Here is a 20,365-nt window from a genome sequence, read left to right on the forward strand (position 1 = left end):
TATTCAAAAATGTGTCCTTTACAAGTTCTAGGTAGTTCAACCAAATTCACAGCAGGAAACAGCTATTGAGTTACCCCCCTGGACTTAAAGTTTTACTTATTTACTCCTGCTGTGAGGACCTCTTTCATCTTTTTGGGGGTGGGGGGGCAAAAACTTTTTTTAATCTTATCTGTGGCCTGTTAGCTGCTCAACAAAGAGCTTCTCATAATAAAAACTCTGCTGGGTTGCACCTTAAAGCATTTGGTTTGGGCTGATGGAGATTTGTATCGCTGGCCTGCAGTTTGCAGCACAGGCACACACTTCCTGGCTGAAACAGAGCTCTAGTTTTCCCATCAGCTATGGCTTTCATTCGCTTTTTCCAGAAACATCCCTAGAGGAGCCTTTGAGAAAGGCAAGAGGCACTTTTCACAGCACTAAGTAGCAGTAAACTTTCAGAATATGACGTTAAGCTGGTCTCTTAGAGAATTGAAATAAGACATTGTATAACAAGGTATCCTTCAGACTTGAACCCTTTCTAAGATCTGTTTATCATTCTTTAGGGTTAAGGGTGATGAAAGAGAGGATTATAAACTGCTTATTTTTATTTTCTCTGGCCCGGTTAGTTGGCCTATGCCGGATAAATGAGACATTTAGGCCTTAGGTCTTCCTGTGAACAGTGAAAGAAGACTGTTCAGATGGGCTGACTTTGAAGCCCAGCCAGACAACTCTCGAGAGGCCGCAGCGATCTCCCATGGGTGCCAGATGTCATCTCCATTTTTATCTAGAAGCCACAAAACAAGGGTGTCGATTTCACGATGGAATGTATGCAGATAAATATACATTTGGAACCTGCAAAATGGCACTGCTTGTATATATGTCTAATGTACTCCATCAGATTTCCATACATCAATTTATAGATTGTGGCCTTTCTGAAGATGGAATTCCAAGCCCTGGGGCTCTGGGTTCAGTTCTGGATCTGGGATGCCATTTGTATAGAGTTTATATGTGTTCACATGCTCTTGTTTCCTCCCACAGTCCGAAGACATGCTCTTAGGTTAATGGGCTTAAATGGGTCCCGGTGCAATAGTGTGCTTGTCTGTGGTGGACTGGTGTCCTGTGCAAGGTGTACCCGGTCTTGCACCTGCTGCTTGCTAGGATAGACTCCGGCTTCCCGTGACTCTGTACTTGATCAAGCTGTTGGTAAAGCAATGGATGCGTGTTCTGGATCTGGATGTGAATCTCTTCTCCCTCTCTCTCCTCCTAGGGTATGGTCCCATTTGTGTTTGTGGGCACGAAGGAGAACATCAGCAATGCCCAAGCCCTGCTGGAGTACCACCTGGCTTACCTACAGGTGAGGAAGACTATGGGCCCGTCCCCTGCTGGTCTCAGATGAATAACCCCATCATGAACTTCATTTTCTACATTTACCCTTCAACCTGCAGCACCTTTAGAGAACATTTTTGCGTTACATAGAGGAAGGATGACAATGTACAGCATAAAGTCAACAGACACAGCAATCAGTATAACGAATGCCTAAAATCCACATTTTGATAAGAGGTCTAAATCTTTCCTTTCTGCAAAGTGCTGTTTAAGACTGCATTGAAAGTTAGGTCTTTGCTTCTGAGATTTGATCCTTCTGCGCAGTGCTGCTGCTGGCTCCGAAGGTGTGGACACACACCCACTAGATTTAGTGGGAAGTTAAAGATGTCAGCAGTTGCTCAGCAGTAGTTTCAGGAGCTCTGAAGCAGCACGTTGCTGTGTTTATACGAGTGACGTGCATCTGTCACTGACGTCCGGTCATCTGCACGTAATTGGACCCTGGTTTGAAGTTTGTGTTCATCTGCCTCCCACTCGTTCTAAAACACAAATTTAAAAAATAATGCAAAAAATAAGTTGTAATTTGTCACCTCCATGTCAGGCAAATACAGTACACATTTTATATGAAAATACACTATGCAAGTTCTAGCAGTGGAAATATTGTAAAGATGTAGGAGGGTTTAGAGTAAAGATACATCTTTGTGAAATAGTTTTTTTTTCTGAAATCTCTGAACAGTGTTTTAAATCTCCTGTCTTTTATGAAGCACACCAGGGTGTACCCTGCCATCCACCTGTTGGAGGGCTTTGCATCACATTTAAGATCAGTGTCAGATTGTTCCTGAGACTGTGTACTTGGAATGGGATTGCTTTAGATGGTTTTGTGGAATTGTGCAACTGGTCGTTTTTCTCCTCTCAGTGGAAGAGAGGGGGCCCAGACTGCTGGAGGGGATGAAGTGATTAATGTGACCTCCTGTCTACCTGCCCCCTCCACCTGTTCTCCAATGTGCTGAGGAGGCCTCATTTAAACCTCGGCCCCGGAGTTTTTATAATTAGCTCCCCGCCTGCAGGCATGAATGAAGGAGTCGTGTGGATTACAGAAACACGGGCTCCTAAAAATACTCTCCCTTTCCTCTCGCAGCTGTTGGGGCGAGCAGCTGTCGCATAGCACGCAGGAGAAGTCATCCCCCCCCCACCATGCGTTCTGGCTCAGTTAGGCTTCCCTAAAAGTCAGGAAACCTCGAGCGAGAGCTGTAGCACACTCCAAACACCGTTTCAACCTGGATCTGCGATCTCCCCGTTTGTTGTTCTTTATCAAGCATAATGCATGTTCTTTTTGGTGAGGGGGGGGAAGGCAATTTTCTTTTTAAGGGCTGCTTGTCCCATTGTCAGTTGTCACGTCTCCATTCAGATTCTGGAAGCACGTGCTAATGACACCTGCGTGTGTACTGCAGCTGATCACAGAGGGGTCACTACAGAACCATGTCTGCATCTCACACCCCACCACAGGAAGAGCCTTATCTTGATCAGTGTTGTCTGGTTTGCTGGCTGCCAATTTGATTCAATACACCAGGGTCCTCCTTTGAGGACCCCCAGAGCGGAACATTTTGTATATTTTAATCAAATTGCATTTTCATTCTAAACAAATAACCCCTGGCAAAAGCTAAATTAAAAAGATGTTTCAGTTGCGTAACATTTAAAAACTAGTTAAATAGGTCTGAATTAATAAAATTACAAATTGACTTTTTATTCCAAAACCAGGGATGCAGTACAAAATGCTAAAAAATCTATATATTGAAATATAAAGATTGTACAGGATAAACTGTAAGGTGGTCTGATGTAGGTCCTAGTAAAAATGTTAGCTTCAAGTTTAGATTTAAGCAGTCAAGGAATCTGCCTCTCCAGGGCGTTCCATAAATACAGATGCGTGACAGAAAAAGCATAGTCACCTAAAAATCCGAGGTTTAGTCCTGGATATATTGAGCAAAGGACCAGCCTGATTCCCTGGAGCCTATGGGAGGAAGTGTAAACATGGGGGAGCCAGATTATTCAGAGCCTTTAAGTGACAAGATCCTAGATTGAATAAGAGACGTCATCAGCAACCAGTGTGGGGATTACAGTGTAGGAGTGACGTGCTGCCAGGGTCTGGTGTGATTTAGAAGGTTGTGGACATACTGCCGTTTACTGAGGAGAGTGTTGGGGAGCCCATAGAGCCAAGATTTGAGGAAGTCAAGTTTTGAAGTTCTAAATGTGTGAATCAAGCTCCTGGGCATTCGGGCGGGCACTGTGAGAACTTTATGGACCTGAGATGGTTTTTCCATGTTGAGGGCTTCGAAGCTTCGATTGTGTTAGTGGCCTCAAGGTGGGGGGGGGCATCGATGGGAAGAGATGCAGGCTGGCCCCCCCTCCAGGAGGCACTGCCGCTCCCAGGCTGACGGAGCCCACTTGTCGTGTCTAGGAAGTGGAACAGCTGCGCCTGGAGCGCCTGCAGATCGACGAGCAGCTGCGGCAGATCGGCGTGGGCTTCCGGGCCGCCCCCAGCCGGGGCGGGGGGGGCGGCGGGGGCGGCGGCGACCGCGAGAGGGGCTACCTGACGGACGAGAGCAACTCGTCCCTCCACGGCTCGCGCACCTACGGGGGCCGGGGCCGGGGCCGGCGCACCTCCAACAGCCACCACTCCGGATACGGTGAGAACCAGGACCCCACTCGGCCAGCTTTGTGGGGGAGGGGGGTGGGGTCATGTCTTCTTCTGAATGGGTTCCTGTTTGTGGGAGCCAGGCTGTCGCCGCGTGCCGGTTTGAGCCCCGTTTTTTGCAGGCTGTGGTGGAGGAAACGCCATGGCTGTAGTAATAGTCCTACCATTTTAGTGTGGTAAATGTAGTAAATCCGCTTGAGAAAAGTTTCCTTACACTTATACAGCACTTTTCTGGACATTCCCTTCGAAGCGCCGTACAGGTAATGTGGACTCTCCTCCACTACCACCAATGTGCAGCCCCGACTTGGGCAGTGCCTTTTTTGGGGGGATTTTTAATGTCGGGACCTCGTTTTACATCCCATCCGAAGGACGGTGCCTTTTTACAGTATACTGTCCCCGTCACTATACTGGGGCATTAGGACCCACACAGACTGCAGGGTGAGCGCCCCCTGCTGGTCCCTCTCACACCTCTTCCAGCGGCAACCTTAGTTTTTCCCAGGAGCTCCCATCCGGGTACTGACTGAGCTTCAGTGGCTTTTCAGTTGTGAGTTGCAGGGTGATATGGCTGAGGTAAAACGCTGCAAACAGGGTTCGAACCTGCGGGGGGGGGAGAGTCCAACGCCTTAACCACTCGCCCATCGCAGCCGACGTCTGGTAATGTCCGAGAAGAGTGCTGAGCTGACCCCGTTGAGGATGAGACTGATGGCTTATGTTAAAAAAAAAGTGAGGCCGTGTGTTCTCCGAGAGCTGTTCTTTGCTTACGGCTCCCTATTCTAAACTCTGTCCGTTTCAGGCACCAACTCGGAGCTGTCCAACGCCTCGGAGTCGGAGGAGGTGAGCGAGAGGGAGCAGCGCCCCCGCACGGCGGCGGACGAGAGGCCCCGCCGCGGAGGCAGGGGCCGAGGGGGACCCCTGCCCTCCAGCCGGGGCAGAGGGGGCCCCGGGGGTCGCCCGGCCAGCAGCACCATCAGCTCAGGTGAGTCTTTCAGGCACATGGCTTCACCTAGATTCGAACTCGCAGCTGGGGAGACACAGTTGGCGGTTTGAAGAGCAGCGCCAAGGACGGGCTGGTGATGGGCGAAGAGGAAAGCGGGGCCTTATAGGAAGAGCTTTTTAACCCTGCAGCCCTGCTGTGCATTTAGATGTCTTAATCTAAGATGCTTGTTCATGTCTTGAAAAAATAGAATCGCAACCAATCTCAGAGCTGTCGGTGAACTAGAGACTCCTGTAATGGGTCTCGGAAGGGCCAGCACAGCAGCCCACCCCAGCAGAAGTGGGGAGGAGACCACAGCTGTGCTGTTTTTCCACTCCATCTCTGGAGAGAATGCGAACTGAATCGGATCTTCCCTAAGACATAGGAGTGAGCCTCCCTCATCTTTTCTCTTATCAGGCTCTCTGTTTAAGATCTTGGCCAAAATACAGCACCTCCTTCAGCAGAACGCCTCCATTTCTGGGGTGTGTGTGATAGACAAGGCTCCTGTGCTGTGGAGCTCTGGGACTATATTTAGCTGTGGGGAGCTGCCAGATCTTCTCAAGCGGGAGGGTAGAAAGGAAGGCAAAAAGGCATCTGTTACGGTCTTTATGGAAGTCCTCATGTAGAACATCAGTCCACAGCTCAGTTGGATTAAGTCGGTCAAGGGAATTTTAGCCAGACCCGTCTTAATAAAACATTATTAAAATACTCGATACATTTGGTATATTGAATAATAAGTCAGCCCCATGGTTGTGTCTGACTTGACTGGCTTCTGTTCTGTTCAGTATTGTAATAGTGATAAACTTTCCTGATACTCATCTCATTCCTAGGAATCTCGCTCTCAGATTTGTCTTTACCAGTGTCTGTCCTTCTAGCATTTCAGGCCTCTTTGCTCCTGGTTTCGCTTCTGGACAGTTCTGAGAAATCAAGGCTTTGACTTACCAAGCTTTCACTCCCTGGTCTTTTTGAACATGTTTATACTATCCGGTCCTTGGTTTCAATAATAGTGTTGAAATCTGTCCTTATCTTGCCATCTTGTTTACTATATGCTATAATTATCCTCACAGAATCCACTAGAGGGCATTTTTCACTCAGTGACCCAGTAAGTCTAAACTGCATATAGTAGTTCAGGTGGGTAGCTGCGTCAGCATGCGTAGGCTGCAAAGGAACAAGTAATAGGTTTATTCCATGCTGAAAATAAACCTATTACTTGTTCCTTTGTAAACTGCATATAGACCACAGACTTAAACAGATCAGAATTTTTGTTTCCCCACCAAGTATATTTGTTTATAGTTGGTAATGTTTGTGACAAAAGAGCATGACTGTTTCTAGACCTGATTCAGTTTTATATTAAAAGCTCTCATTAGATTCATCGTTGTAAGGTTTTTCAAATTCCTACAGGATAGATCTTTGGGGGGGGAAAATAGCAAATGAGTGGCAGAAAGTCCACTGGCCTTAGTCTCAGGTGTGATATTTGCACCATCTGTAGTTTCCTGTGCCCCCTTGTGGGCAGCCCTGGTAACTGAAGTTCCTGTATGCCTCCTGTCTCAGTGCTACGGGACCCCGACAGCAACCCCTTCTCCCTGCTGGACCGAGCGGGCGAGCTTGATCAGGCCGGCGACACGGACGCCAGCGAGAGCCAGGCCAGCGGGGACAGGAGGCGGCGTTCCCGGCGCCGGCGCACCGACCAGGAGCCCAGCGTGATGGACGGGGCGGCCGAGTCCGATGGCCCATCAGTGAGCGAGAACGGACTGGGTGAGAGATTCCCGCTAGGAAACGGTCCTGTCCATTCGGCCTGTTCGTTACCAATTGAAACAAGGATCTCATCCAGCCAGGTTATTGGCTTCAACAACATGCCATTGTTGCTTGTGCCACGCTCCCACCATCCTTTGTGTAAAGTAATCTCTCCTTTTCATTCTGAAGAAATCTGTTGGGTTGACCGTGATGTTACCTTTGAGGGTTTGGAATATTTGTTACAGCTCCCAGTTTGTTCTTGTGCTTTTTCTTACTGCACCTGCCTTTATACTCTTTTCAACTCTTCAGCATTTAAGAGATCATTAAAATGCTAAAGCTGTAGTAGAGATGTGAAGAATTGTTCGTCTGCATGTCTGCTATCCAATTAGTGGCAAAACTAAGGCTAAATTATATACATGGAGTAATGGAGGGTCTTCCCTACCTCTGTTTAACTTTTAAGACATGAGGTTAAGACAAACTAGTCTCTCAAAATAAGTTTAAAGACATTGCTGCCTCACAGCACTGGGGCCTTGGGTTCAATCCCTGAGGTACTGTCTGTGTGGAGTTCATATGTTCTCTCCATATTTGCATGGATTTCTTCCCACAGTCCAAAGACAGGCTGGTGGGTTAATTGGCTTGTGAGAAAGTTGGCCCTGGTGTGAGTGTGTATTATAACTTATGTCCCGTCCAGGTGTATCCTGCCTTTCGCCCATTGCTTGCTGGTATAGGCTCCGCCTCCCCTGCAGCCCTGCATGACAGATGCGGTTAGAAAATTGAGGGATAAAAAAGGGAGATGGAAGTAAAATCTCTGTGAGGAGAACTGGGTAGTGTCCTGAAAACCACAGACTCGCTGAAAAGGGAATCTACTAGCTTGCCAGATGCTGCGCTGCTCGTCTTGGAGCACAAATTCTGACGTTTCTGTAGCCGTTTTGCGTGCGTGCGTCTCGCCTGACCTCCCTCTCCGTTCCCTCGCCAGAAGACGACAGCAAACCCCAGCGCAGGAACCGCAGCCGGCGCCGCCGGAACCGCGGCAACCGCCCGGAGGGGGGCTCCGCCAGCCGGGACCGGCAGCACGGTGAGTCAGGCCGACCTCCGCTCCTCTTCCCTCTACGTGGCCCGGTCCAGACAACGCGTCAAGGCGCTCCTCCTGTACCTCTTTGTTTCATGGGGTGCTCCATAGCGCCACCTCCAGGGCGGCCTGGGCTAGCACCGATTGGCGAAGTAGTGGCCTTTGCCATGCCTTGCCAGTCTGGCTTTGTCTTTTGTCGATTCCTGGTCATTGTTGGCAGCAGCCAGCAGCCATATCACCCCGCAACTCACAGCTGCCAGCCCACTGACGTTAAGCAGGTGTGAGCCTGGTCAGTACCTGGATGGGAGAGCTCCTGGGAAAAACTAAGGTTGCTGCTGGAAGAGGTGTTAGTGGGGCCAGTAGGGGGGCGCTGCAGTCCTTGTAGGTCCTAATGCCCCAGTACAGTGACAGAGACAGTATACTGTAAAAAGGCACCATCCTTCGGATGAGACGTAGAACCAAGGTCCTGACTCTCTGTGGTCATTAAAAATCCCAGGGTGTTTCTCAAATAGAGTAGCGGTGAATCCCTTATTCCTTAATGTATAGGATATCCACATTTAAGATTCACAAAACTGATATGAACTACTGAATGATGTAGTTGCAGTCATCCAGTTGTGAAGCGGAGTAATTAAGCACTAATAGTTTTCTTTCAATACATATAACATTTGAATGTGTGCTTTGGTGTTGCATGTAGCTGCTAAACCAGTTGTAGCTCAAAGGACGGTTTGGTTTTTCAGTTTATAGCACATTTCCTTTGTATTGATGTTAGTTGAAGGCAGTATCCACATGAATATCATGCAGAAAAAAGATTTGTTGAAGAAAGGAAGGACATGGCTCAAAACTAGAGCTGGGAAGTCCTGAACCCTCTTTGTCTTGCCCGCAGTGACGGTGGCGGACTACATTTCCCGCGCAGAGTCGCAGAGCAGACAGAATCCGCCTCAGAAAGACAACGTGGACCCCACACCTGCTTCCTCTGAGCCCAAGGTGACTATTATTCATTTTCCTCTGGTGCTGTCCGATCCAGTTCTCTTAATCGAACACTGCCCAACACGTAGTGGATCGCAAGGCTGGTACAGTAAGTGGCAGCGCAGGTAAAAAAAATGCTCAAATAAAAGTGCATTTTAACTGTTTGTTAGTTGAAAACGTCTCTTGGATCTCAAAGTTCTTCTGCTCCAGATCCCTTATAACTTCCTGCTTCTGCCCGTGATGTAAGGCATCGCATTCACTGGTAAAAAGGTGACCTCTAGTGTCCAGACCCCATATAACAGTGAAGAGTTTTATTTCAAACTGGGATCAATGTGTGACCTCCTAGGCTGGGATCTATTTATCCCCACCAGTGTCAGTCATCTAATTTATACAAGAGAGCCTCCCATGAAACCCACATTGAAGGACACATTCTCAGTTGTACTTTCTTAGGAACATAAATACAGCCAGCCCAATAGACCTTTTCATGCATTCATGCATATAATAATATTGCACACACCCCAAGCCAATTAACAATGCCAGCGTATTTTGCTGGAGCCACCCAGGATATAACAGCAATAAGCAGTATTTGATCTGTTGTGCAGTGGGGCTGTTGGTGCAGAAGGGATCTTGTTAGCCCAGTTGGGCTACACTTAATCACTGGTTGAACTTGATATGTGCTTTGACATATAAAAAGGACTAGTTCTTTGAGGTGTAAGGGGCTGTACAAGTACCTCATTGATTTTCATATGGACTATCTAAACCTTGACTATTAACTTGGTTGCAAAGTTAACTGACCTCTGTCATTTTTAGCCAGGATCCTTGTATTTCCCACTTCACTTACCTAATAAATCCATCCATTTTTCTAACAACTTTATCCAATCCAAGGGACCTAAAGCCTGTTCAAGTCAGGCCACGCTCTGGACAGGACGCCAGTCCATCGCTGGACTGACTGACACACATTCACACCTCTCAAGGCTAACCACTGTGCCACCCACTTAACTCGATTTTTTCATTTAGGAATTTTCTTTGTAAGCCACAACTCTAAAAAAGGATTAAAACTGGGAAGGTGTTTCTTTTTCTAGGAATGATGAACAGGTGTTGGCAGATCCCTGGACGTGATCTTTCACGTGGGTCTCTAACCAAAAAAAAAAACTCTTTTGTTAAAAAAAAGAGCAAAGATTTGGATTTCTTTGTCAGTCCGGACCTAATCCATTTTTTGTTTGCAGAAAGGGAAGCTAACCAGGGAGCAGGGTTATTGTCATCCGCCCTGACCAGAGCTTGCTTTTCTTTTATTCAGGAAAACGGGAACGCCAGAGCAGATCACAAGCCGGCAAAACGTTCCCCCAGCGGCGACGACGTTGCCCCAACAAGCGAGGCCCCGGCTTTGGTCAACGGGGTCTCCTAAAAACAGCAACCAGAAGAAAAAAATTAAGTTTAAAAAAATAGTCTCCATGGCAACACAACGTCCCTGCTTGCATTTACGTGAAACGGATGAGCAAAGGAAACCCGAATTTCTACAAAAGAGAAAAAAAAACGCATCTACTTAACACGAACCACGTGCCGTGTGTATCTCTTTATCTATCAGTACTAGTGCTTATTTAACTAGCTTGCCAAAAAGAGCTGATGGATATGGCTTGTTTTTCAGAAACAAACCTGTAACAGGACGTGACACTTGAGTTTGTTAGTTTCTTTTCTTTTTACCGGACTAGACTCTCAGCCGCGCTCCCTGAAAAGCCTGTTCTGTCCGGTGTGACATGGAGAGGAGGGCAGGGAGGACAGGTTTACAGGAGAGAGATGGGGAAGGGGCGAAGGCTACCTTAACTGACAGGCGTCTTTACCTTGTTGGGAGTTGAGAAAAAAAACACTGACAATAATGAATATATAATGAAAAGAGACATTGTGCCTTGAATTTGCAAACCTTTTTTTTTCCTTTCTTTTCAAGGGAAGGTGGAGGGTATTTTTTTTTCTGGTGGTGACGAAGTACAAAAAGAAATAGGAGAAGGCGGGGGGGAAGGGAGACGGAGAGAGGTGCATAGAGAGAGAAGAGGCAGATGGAACGTGGTGAAAATTGGCTAAAAATAAAAAAAATGTTTTGTGCCAAAATTTACCGGGCACTTGTTCTCAGGAAGGAGTCGATGAGCTGTGCGTGTCTGGCTGTTTGCGTGTGTGTGTGTGTGTTTGGCATGTCTGCGTTCGGCAGAGAGGAGTGTGGTTAACTGGATAGACAGAGGAGGATCTAGATTTGAACTGTTTAGACTCAAAGACCGCTTGACCATTTTTTTTCTTCTTGTTTGTTCTGAAATGAAACCGAAAAGGATTGTGGGCCGAAAAAAGCATTCAGACCCTAAATACTGGTGCATAATTCTGAAGTACTTGAAGGTCTAGTCAAACAGTGTCTCCCCAGGTAGCCTCCTTTAACCTGGGGCCTGCAGTACAGTGAAGGAGCTTGTGAACCGAATCACTACACCGTTGCCTTGGAAACCACTGCAGCTGAAAAAGGCCACCTGCAATTTTGGCCAAAAGTGCTCGGGGGTGGGTTAATAGGAGGCAACGTAGAAGCTGGCCAGGTGTTGATTTGACTGCAAAAGAGGACTGCATTGGTGGTTATGCTGTTTGTAGGCTTTGAATGTGCTCTCTATTTAGGATTCTGAAAACTTATTTTAACCCCTTTTTAAAAGTGTGACCCAAAGCCTGCTGTGGAGTACAAAACACTGTCTGCAAACCAAGTTATATGGGTCCCAGGAGTCTTGCTGCCAAGACAACAAAAAAAGAGCCCATAACCTTATCAAAAGTGCTGCACAAATTCTGTATTTAGAATGAAAGTGATCTGATTTAGAGAAATCACTTTTTTCATCTTTTTCTAGTGTCTTGGAAATGGACACCAAAGAAATCTTGAGTCTTTCCTGACTTAAAACAGTCATGTCAGGTGAAGATGTTAGGCTGCTAATCCTCATTTATAATACAATAAATCCTGGCTTCTAAAACAAAACCTGCAGAGCTGCAGAATGTCAGATTCTCTTAGTTTTTGCAAGATTATTTTTTTTATTCCAAATCACAATCGGGGGATTTGTCCCTGGAACTTAAAAACCGCCAAGGAACCATACCAAACCAAAAAAAAATGAACTGGAAGAAGACAGCAGAGACTGTAGTGCTGGTCACTCCAGAATTGCTTCTTAGCAGCGATCTGGGTTTTGTTGAAGGGTGAAGTTGGCCAGTCTTCAGGTCATAATTATGAAATGACACTTCCTGCGAAGGACATACACGTTATCCTGAACAGCTGAGCCCAGGTATTTCACTTTGTTCCAGCTGCTTGATATGAAACATTCTGAATGGGAGTTATTGGATGGGTTTCAGATATACCCCTGAGATTAGGATAGAACTACAATAGAACCAAAATTGTATTCTAGAATAACTATTTTTGAAGGATGAGAATAGCAATTGTTCATCTGAGTATAACTTGCCAAGCCCTTCCTTTATTACCTATCCCCAGTTAATAAACACTGTTTCTGGTGCTCAGCCCTGAACTCTTTGGCATTCATCCCAAAAGCTGCGCACACTCGTTTCTGGCTGTCTAAGAATCCACATAATATAGGGTGTATGCTGGCATTAGTAAAACATCACCTAATGGAAAGGGATCAGCTGTTAAAGGAAATTGCAGTTTCGTCTAAAAGGTCATATTTGCCGCAGGCGAGCTGTTGAAAACAAACGTTTTGCGTTTCGAGGTGGAGGGTGAAAGTATTTCAAGTGCTTGAATTGGTACATTGTGTTGCTTCCAAAAAGCAGCGCTGCGAATTGGTTTTTGTCAGGAAACAACTCCCAGCGAAAGGACTGAAGGGGTTAAAGTAAGTTTCTATGAGTTGGTTATCAGTCAAATGCTGCCTGTTACCAGATAGGGAAGGAAGGTGTTAGTTACCGAAAACAAATTAGAGGTTGGGGAAGGGGGTGGGAGGGAGAGGTCTGTAGTATTGTTTTGATCCAAATGACTATTTATTCACTGTACAGTATTTAAAGAGGAAGCCTTACTACTGATTAGCTCATTATGGTTTACTACAGTGAAGGAATTTCAGATGGCTGGAGTGAGCACCAGGCATTCAGGCTTTGACATATAAGATGCAGCTCTTGGCACAGAAACCGTCATCCATCCCAGAATTCCTTTGCTTTTGCGATCTTGAGCTTCCAAATGGAACACAGCCTTGCTTTTTCCATCAGCCGTGTTAAACCAGAGCTAAATTCATTGTCTTTGGGCTTACCTCTAATGTATTAGTGTAGCGCCATGAATCACATACCCTAATTTGTTTGAAACAGGAAAAAGTTGGTCCCTTTTGATTTGTTTTTTTTGCTCCTCTTCCTTCACAACCACAGGTTTTGATTCTCAACAACACCCTGTTATTAAAACCAAATCCGTCGGAGACAATGGCTTAGAAATTAATGTAACCTCTCCCAGACTTTGTCACTTAGTTTTGTGACTCAAATATGGAAGAAGACTCTAAAAGAAACATACGATGTATCTGAATGTCTTAGATTGTTGTGGTTTCCTAGAAAGATGTCTTTTGATCTCCTTCAGTGAAGGAAATGTAAGATACTGTAATCGGAGGAAATAACACAGCAGTACCTTCTGATTCAATTGATGCCTGCGGGTACAGTTTGCAGTGTTTTAAGTGAAGCACAGTGAATTTTTTAAACGGAGTCATTCTGAATTTCTTTTGTAGCGTCTAAATTGTTTTAGGTAAAGAAGGGACCAACTTTTGGGGCATATTTGTAGATTTCACTTTTTTCCACTTTTTATGCAGAAATAGCCTATTTCAAAAAGCAAAATACGTGATTTGAAACCCGTGCCTGTTTGCAGAGAATTGGTCATGATGAAACGGGCCTTGTCAACTATGGAATGGATCCCTCTGTGGGGCAGACAATTCTTTTCTTGCATTTCTGGAACAGGGCTAGATTGGCAAGTTCGTATTTGTATTAAAGAAAAATCAAAACCCCTTTTTCTTGAAGGCTTACCTCCTGATAAAGATGGACATCAGGACCGTGTGCCAGTCTGCAGAGCTTTAGGAGTTTGGTTGCATGTCCCTCTCCCGAACACTAGGCAGTTATTAGACTCCAACCTGATTTGAACGTGGAAGGCTCCCTCTTTTCCACTCAAGATGGCCAATTATCTCAGTACTTGGGTCAGTGTGGCCTGGATGTGGCGTGCTCACTCTCTGTGCATCGAGCTCATGTGTTGTACAGTGTCTAATAACTGGTGTTCTTCAAATGTCAATGGCAATAACATGACACTCAATGCAAACTCAATAAAAAGGCTGTTTCTCGACCTTGCAACTGCTGTGTCCAATTTATTATCGATATCTGTGGAGTTCTGCTCCATGACCTGGAGAAGTGTCCAGTCATGGCCTTAGAGACCGTGAAAAAGAGCTGGTGAAAATAGTTTTCAACTTGTCTGATGAAGCCAGCAGGAAGTGGGATTTAAAGAGCTGAGCTGTAGCAAAAACTGGCAGCAATGAATGGGACAAGGCATGTGATTATCCATTTTCTAAATGGATCAGGAGCACAGTTCTTTTTTTTTCTTTTAGTAGCTGATTACCCATTTTCTAAATGCTTTATCCAATACAGAGTTGTGGGGGAACCAGAGCCCATCCTGGCAAACCAAAGGCACAAGGTGTGATTCATCCTGGATGGGACACCAATCCATCTCTGGACACGCACACAAACACACACCCTCACACCAGGGCCAGTTTTTCCAAAAGTCAGTGAACCTACCAGTGTATCGGTGGACTGTGGGAGGAAACCCCCGGCAACAGGAGGAGAACATACAAACTCCATGCAGATAGCAGTCCAGGGCAAGCATTGAACCCAGGGCTCCAGCTTTGCAAAGCAGCAATGCTAACCACTCAGCCAGCCAGTAGTTGATTGTCCTCATGTTTAGAGCTTCCCTCCCCCTCTGCCTTCACATTTGCAGCTGCTGTTTCAAACAGTCTTTTGAAATTCTGTTGGCTGACAAACAAAGAGGGGAGTTTATCAACCAAAGACAATGAGAAGTGCTGTCTATTGTCGGCATTTCAGAAGGGCTGTTGACAATTGTGGTCAGATTAATTGAGCTTGAAGTGTTTGTTGCTGTAGCTGTGTTCTGCAGTTGTGATACCTGGTTCTATAGGTTTATAGGTACTTTATAATATTGTAAATGGCAGTTATGATTTTTCAATGCAGGTAAAGTGACTCAAAATCCAAATTGTTCAACTGAGTGAAAATGAAAAGTGCAACGTCTATAACTGTGCCATATGTAATCGTAGTCCATCATTATGTCCGAATTATAATTAGGCAGTAGCGATCCAACCTTGTGACTTGATCTTGTCAGATCTGAGTTTCAGTAGAGTTGTGTCTGGGAGACCTTAAGAACAGCAGGGGAGGCTAGCTGAGTTTATCTAGTGTAAGATTTTCCAGCCCTGTGTCCTGTGACATGAGGTCACTCTTTTAGACACTGGTTCCCTAGAGCCGTGTTGTTGAGGTAACCAGATAAGGGTTCAGACCCATTCTTTTCCTGCTAGGAGCCAGGGAGCATCATGGGAAAGCTGCTGAGGACCGTTTTCTCAAAACGGTATGGAAATTAATTTTTCCATCTGGTGCTCCCATTTGAGTGTGCTAGTACAGCAGGCCTTCTATCTTTGTCTGGGTGGGCTTTTGTCCCTGCAACCTATCACAGCACTTAACTAAGAATGTGCTGCTTTGTTGTATCCATAGCTATGTAGGACAAATTTTCTTCACTATTTGTCCCATACTGGGTTAATTCCCATATCGCCTCCGTGATCAGATGAAGGCAGCTGGTCCAACATTGCGGTTTGAAACCTGAAATCATACGGTCATTTACAAAGAACCTAAGAACGGTTAAAGATAAGAAGAGGTTGTTTGGGAGTTAGTAGTTAATTGATCCCTGGATCTCATCCTGAAAGAAACTATTGTATTGTCTTCAGCAATAAGGCTTGACAGTCTGTTCTACACTCCTTCCACACTTTGTGTGAAGAGGTGCTTCTTGTCCACCACCTCCACATAGTTTCCATGTGTGCTCTGAAACTCTGTGCTTCTCTGTTCAATCTGAAGAAATCTGCTGTGTTGACTTTGAATGAGGAGCTTCAATTCTTGTACAAGGTCCCCTCGTAGTCTTCTCTGTTAAAGACTTAAAAGTTTCAGGTCCCTTCAGTGTGTCAAAGTAGGCCATTCCTTTAATTTCCAGAATAGATTTGCTTGCTCTTTTCTGGACAGATTCCAGAACAGCAATATCCTTTCTATAACATGGTTTCAAAAGCTTGACTAATTTAATATTCTGGAATCCATATAAATACATAAATTAAGTAGTGCAGTAGTCCTAGTATAGATCCCTGTGGTACCCTGCCAATTATATCACCCCAATCAGAGCATTAAATCTTATTTTTACTCTTTGCTTTATATTTAATAGCCAATTTTTAGTCCAAATACTTGTTTCCCTGAATTATCAGTTGTGTTTTATCTGGGAAAGTAAAAAAAGGAAGCAAATGTTCAGTGCCTAAACAAAACAATTACATTTTTTGTTAAGTTTCTTGGAAAACAGCTGACGATTAAGTGTTAGTTCATTTTCAAAACCTAACTGTTTCCCATTTTTCATCACATACTATAGATACTATGACAACGTAAACTCGTGTAACTTGAGATACTGGTTTTTGAACTCGGAGGCAGGAAGTCCTCATAAAGTCAACAGTAGTGTCTTTTCTGGGCTTTGTTTACTGGTTCAACCTTTTTGTGTAGGTATTGTTGCTAGGAGCTGTATACTCTTTCTGAAAAGAATAAAGGGCAATGAAACAGTAACTTTAAACTTGACTCTGCACCTATGTCACGAATGAAACATTCTCGGTCAGAGGCACCTGCTGTTCTTTGATGTGATCTGGGTAACCTGAGAATTTATTTATTTTTTTGCTTTCAACATCTAATGTTCACACACTGTCGGCTTCTTATTTTCTTGAAAAGCATCACGTTGCGCTATATTCAGAGGAGTGAACACTGGCTATCATTATAAATATGATGTATGCTGTTAGGTTTTGACTCAAGGCAGGTCTCTCTATCTCTGTATACAGCATCTACCTATAGTACCTACCTTCCACAGTTAATGATTAACCTCAAGAAATGAGACAACCTAAAGCTAAAGTTTTAAGAGGAGACAGTGTGTTGTTTTTACATTCGAATAATGTGTCGTTTCCAGTCCTACTTTTATAAAGTGCAGTAATGACTCAAATGATAAGGATTAGACACAAACAAAGGCAGAACACTAGAGATATAGGCACACAGAGGGATGAGAGATGAAGAGCTAGTGTGCAGATTACAGATGTAAAGCAGAAAGTGTTTCTTCTTGAGATGAATATATCATCATGATACCATAGGTCTCTATCTGTTTTGCTATCTTTATCTTTATCCAGTTCAGAGTCACAGGGGAGCCAGAGCCTATCCCGGTAAACATCAGGCGCAAAGCAAGGTACACCCTGGACAGGATGCCAGCCCATCACAGGGCACACACACTCACACCAGGGCCCAATTTCCCAGAAGCCAATTAACCTGCCAGTGTATCATTGGACTGTGGGAGGAAACCAGAGCACCTTGAGGAACCCCACATAAACACAGGGAGAACGTACTTACTATGCAATGCTAAGCACTGTGAAACTGTTCTCTGGATGCAATTAACTCTGGACTAAATCTGCTGTATTAGCAGTAATTTCTGACAGTTCATTATAAATGTTTGCCAAGTGGTTCTAATTAAGTTGTACTTTTAATTTGTATTGAAGTAACTGATTGCTAATTACCCTTGTTAGAGTTCATTCTTGACCTGCATTATCGCAGTGTTACTCTAATAGTAAGTTTACTGGAGTGCTTTTTGCTAGCATGTCTCAAGTGTTTTTCTTTGCATGCGGAAGAAAATTGTGTTGGGGAAAAGTTGACATATTACCTTCTTGAACTAACGATTAACTTTTTTCATGGGATTAGTAACTCATGTATGTACTTATGTGGCTTTCAGAGGGTGTGATATAAGCAGGAAAAAAGGTTGTTTCTAAAATGAACGAGTGTAAGTGAGTCATTAATACAGACACCTCAGGTTTGAGGGGGGATCTTGTTGACCCTGCTGTATATATTTTAACAGAATGAAACAGACCAAGCACGTAAAATCCCTTATTTCTCAATTACAAAATCCATGTTGTATAATAATCCATCCAACCCTAAACTAAGAATGACTCTTTTGATTTTTATTTAGCCCCAGGAACTTCTGTCGTTATTTTTTCACAGAGTCTTATTCTGTTAGCAGAACAAGCCAAACACGAAATCGCATAAAGCAATGTCTTGAAACTGGCGCAACGTGGACATTTCAAACAATGCTGCAGATGTTTGAATTCACTAGAAGTGATCAACAGAGGGGGAAAAAATGAATTGATCATTCTGGCGGAACAGAAGTTGGCATAATTTATCATACTGTGCACATTCTACTTCCCCAGAATTTCCATTTGTGTTCTTCGGTTCTTTATTTAATGAAAAGCATGACGCACATCATTGTGTTCACTTTGTCACAAAATGGCAGTGTCTTGAACACCTGCATCAAGTCCTCCTGCCATGTAGTGCCTTTCCAGGCAGACAGAGGAGTTTCCACTTGCTTATATAAAGTAGATGTTAGTCACAGAGAGCTGCATTGCTCTTATGGGGCTTTGAAAAATCATGACCATTTTATAAGTATAAGGAGGTCAGCCTAGGCAAGGCTGGCTTGGAAAAAAAAGATGCAGGACTGGAGAAGACTGATGAGAACAGGGGCAAACTGGAGCAGACTTGATTAGAGTACTGATTAGATTGTTGTGACCGGATAGGGAGAGATGGAGGGCGGTGTGTCCATTCTCTGGGAGATAAGGTTATTTTTCATAGCTTGGTTTAACTTCCGGTTTGGTTTTCTCCTTCAACAAGCTGCGTTCTGGAAATTCTGGAGGTTTTTTGTTTTTTGTTTTTTTCAAGGAGGTGGAGGAAAAATAGGAGTCATGGAATGTGAGTGAGGAGTGTCATGGTTAGACAGAAAAGACATACATAATTATGGGAATCACAATTTCTTACTTTGATGCCCTGGTTATTTGAAATGTATCTTTTCTTGAAAAAAATAAAGGTTTTATATTTAACAATTCAAAGGTTCTGTGAGATAGAATGGTGTATGGAAAAAAATGGATCAGTGTATGTGAAATAATGACTTAATTAACATAATAATAATTGCTTACACTTATATAGCGCTTTTCTGGACACTCCACTCAAAGCGCTTTACAGGTAATGGGGACTCCCCTCCACCACCACCAATGTGCAGCATCCATCTGGATGATGCGACGGCAGCCATAGTGCGCCAGAACGCTCACCACACACCAGTTATCAGTAGGGAGGAGAGCAGAGTAATATAGCCAATTCATAGAGCCTTAATTCATAGCCTTAATTCATAACATAATTAAGGGGGTAGTTAGAATAAGGCAGTTATTGGGTGTTTGGGTGATAAGTACACCCAAACACCCAATCCCCAAACACCCAAACACTCAGTCCTCACAAAGACTGAGTTTGGGTAGTGCTGTCTACATAATGGTCATAAACATTGTGAGTTTGAACTTCACTGTACAGGGTAGTGGAAACACATTTTGCCATGATCTACAGATATTTTAGAGGACTTCAGAAAAAGAGTTCATGCTCATCAGTCTGGAAAGGGTTGCAAAACCATTAAAAAAAAGAGTTACAAAAGGTTACAAAATCAAACCTTTTGGCAGAACTTGAAGCAAACCGCTCATGCAAGGATTCCTTCAACTGTCACTGACTTGACGTCATTCTGTAAGAAAGAATGGGTCAGAGGCTCAACAGTTACAGGAAGCATCTAGTTGAAATCATTGAATCTAAGGTTTCATATAATTATTCACAGACAAATATTTATTGCTGGATCATTTTGTTAATCTAAATTTATCTAAGGTCTCGTGTTATAAGTTGAGTCAATAACCACCTTTATTTAGACTTTCATGAATATCTAATGACGTAATTCTAAAGCATGCAAAAACACAGACCAAACTAAGGGGTCCACAAATGTTTTCCTCAGCACCGTAGGCTGGCAGAAGTTGGCAAATTTAGAGTTTGACTTCTTTCTGAACTTTCATTGTCTTCATAAACAGGAGGAAATTTGAAATAGCATTTTTTTGCATCTGTGTCCTGAGAGGCCGCAGATAAACAGAGTTGGAGGAGCTATCAATAACTAAACCCTATTTTACCATCTTCTAAATGTATGAATATCTAAACTCATAATGTCAATCAAGTGGGAGAAGTCATGGACGCAGAAGCTCATCCATTCTCAGCAGTGCTGTCCCAGCATGCTCCAGGTTATGTAGATTGGGTGAGTTCTGGGTTGTGAGGCTTTGTTTCCTAAGCTTTATTACTGAAGTCCTCTGCTGATTGCACGTGAGTCCAGATGTGTGTTAAGAACACTTTTTGGGACAGCTCCAGAATCACACAACTTACAAAGTTTGAGCCCTACAGTCAGCTTGGCTGAACACTGGCAGGGCTGGTGGAACCTGAGTCTTGTTCTTGCATTTAGAGCTCAGATTTTCACATCCCTGATGTCAGATCT

General features: G+C 44.3%; 1 protein-coding gene across 2 annotated transcripts in view; it reads left to right on the top strand.

Moving 5' to 3' along the window:
• The window catches only part of fxr2 (FMR1 autosomal homolog 2), a 40,634-nt gene extending 26,585 nt beyond the window's left edge, over positions 1 to 14,049 (top strand). For both annotated transcript variants that reach the window (XM_069186823.1, XM_069186824.1), the window contains exons 11-17: positions 1,244 to 1,330; positions 3,752 to 3,980; positions 4,782 to 4,964; positions 6,513 to 6,716; positions 7,672 to 7,770; positions 8,648 to 8,748; positions 10,028 to 14,049. In XM_069186823.1, the coding sequence (XP_069042924.1) occupies positions 1,244 to 1,330; positions 3,752 to 3,980; positions 4,782 to 4,964; positions 6,513 to 6,716; positions 7,672 to 7,770; positions 8,648 to 8,748; positions 10,028 to 10,135 (1,011 nt within the window). In that variant the 3' untranslated portion in view covers positions 10,136 to 14,049. The remainder of the gene's footprint in view (positions 1 to 1,243; positions 1,331 to 3,751; positions 3,981 to 4,781; positions 4,965 to 6,512; positions 6,717 to 7,671; positions 7,771 to 8,647; positions 8,749 to 10,027) is intronic.
• The last annotated feature ends 6,316 nt before the right edge of the window (positions 14,050 to 20,365 follow it).

This window comes from Lepisosteus oculatus, chromosome 3 (genome assembly GCF_040954835.1).
Source record: "Lepisosteus oculatus isolate fLepOcu1 chromosome 3, fLepOcu1.hap2, whole genome shotgun sequence".
Taxonomy (NCBI): Eukaryota; Metazoa; Chordata; class Actinopteri; order Semionotiformes; family Lepisosteidae; genus Lepisosteus; species Lepisosteus oculatus.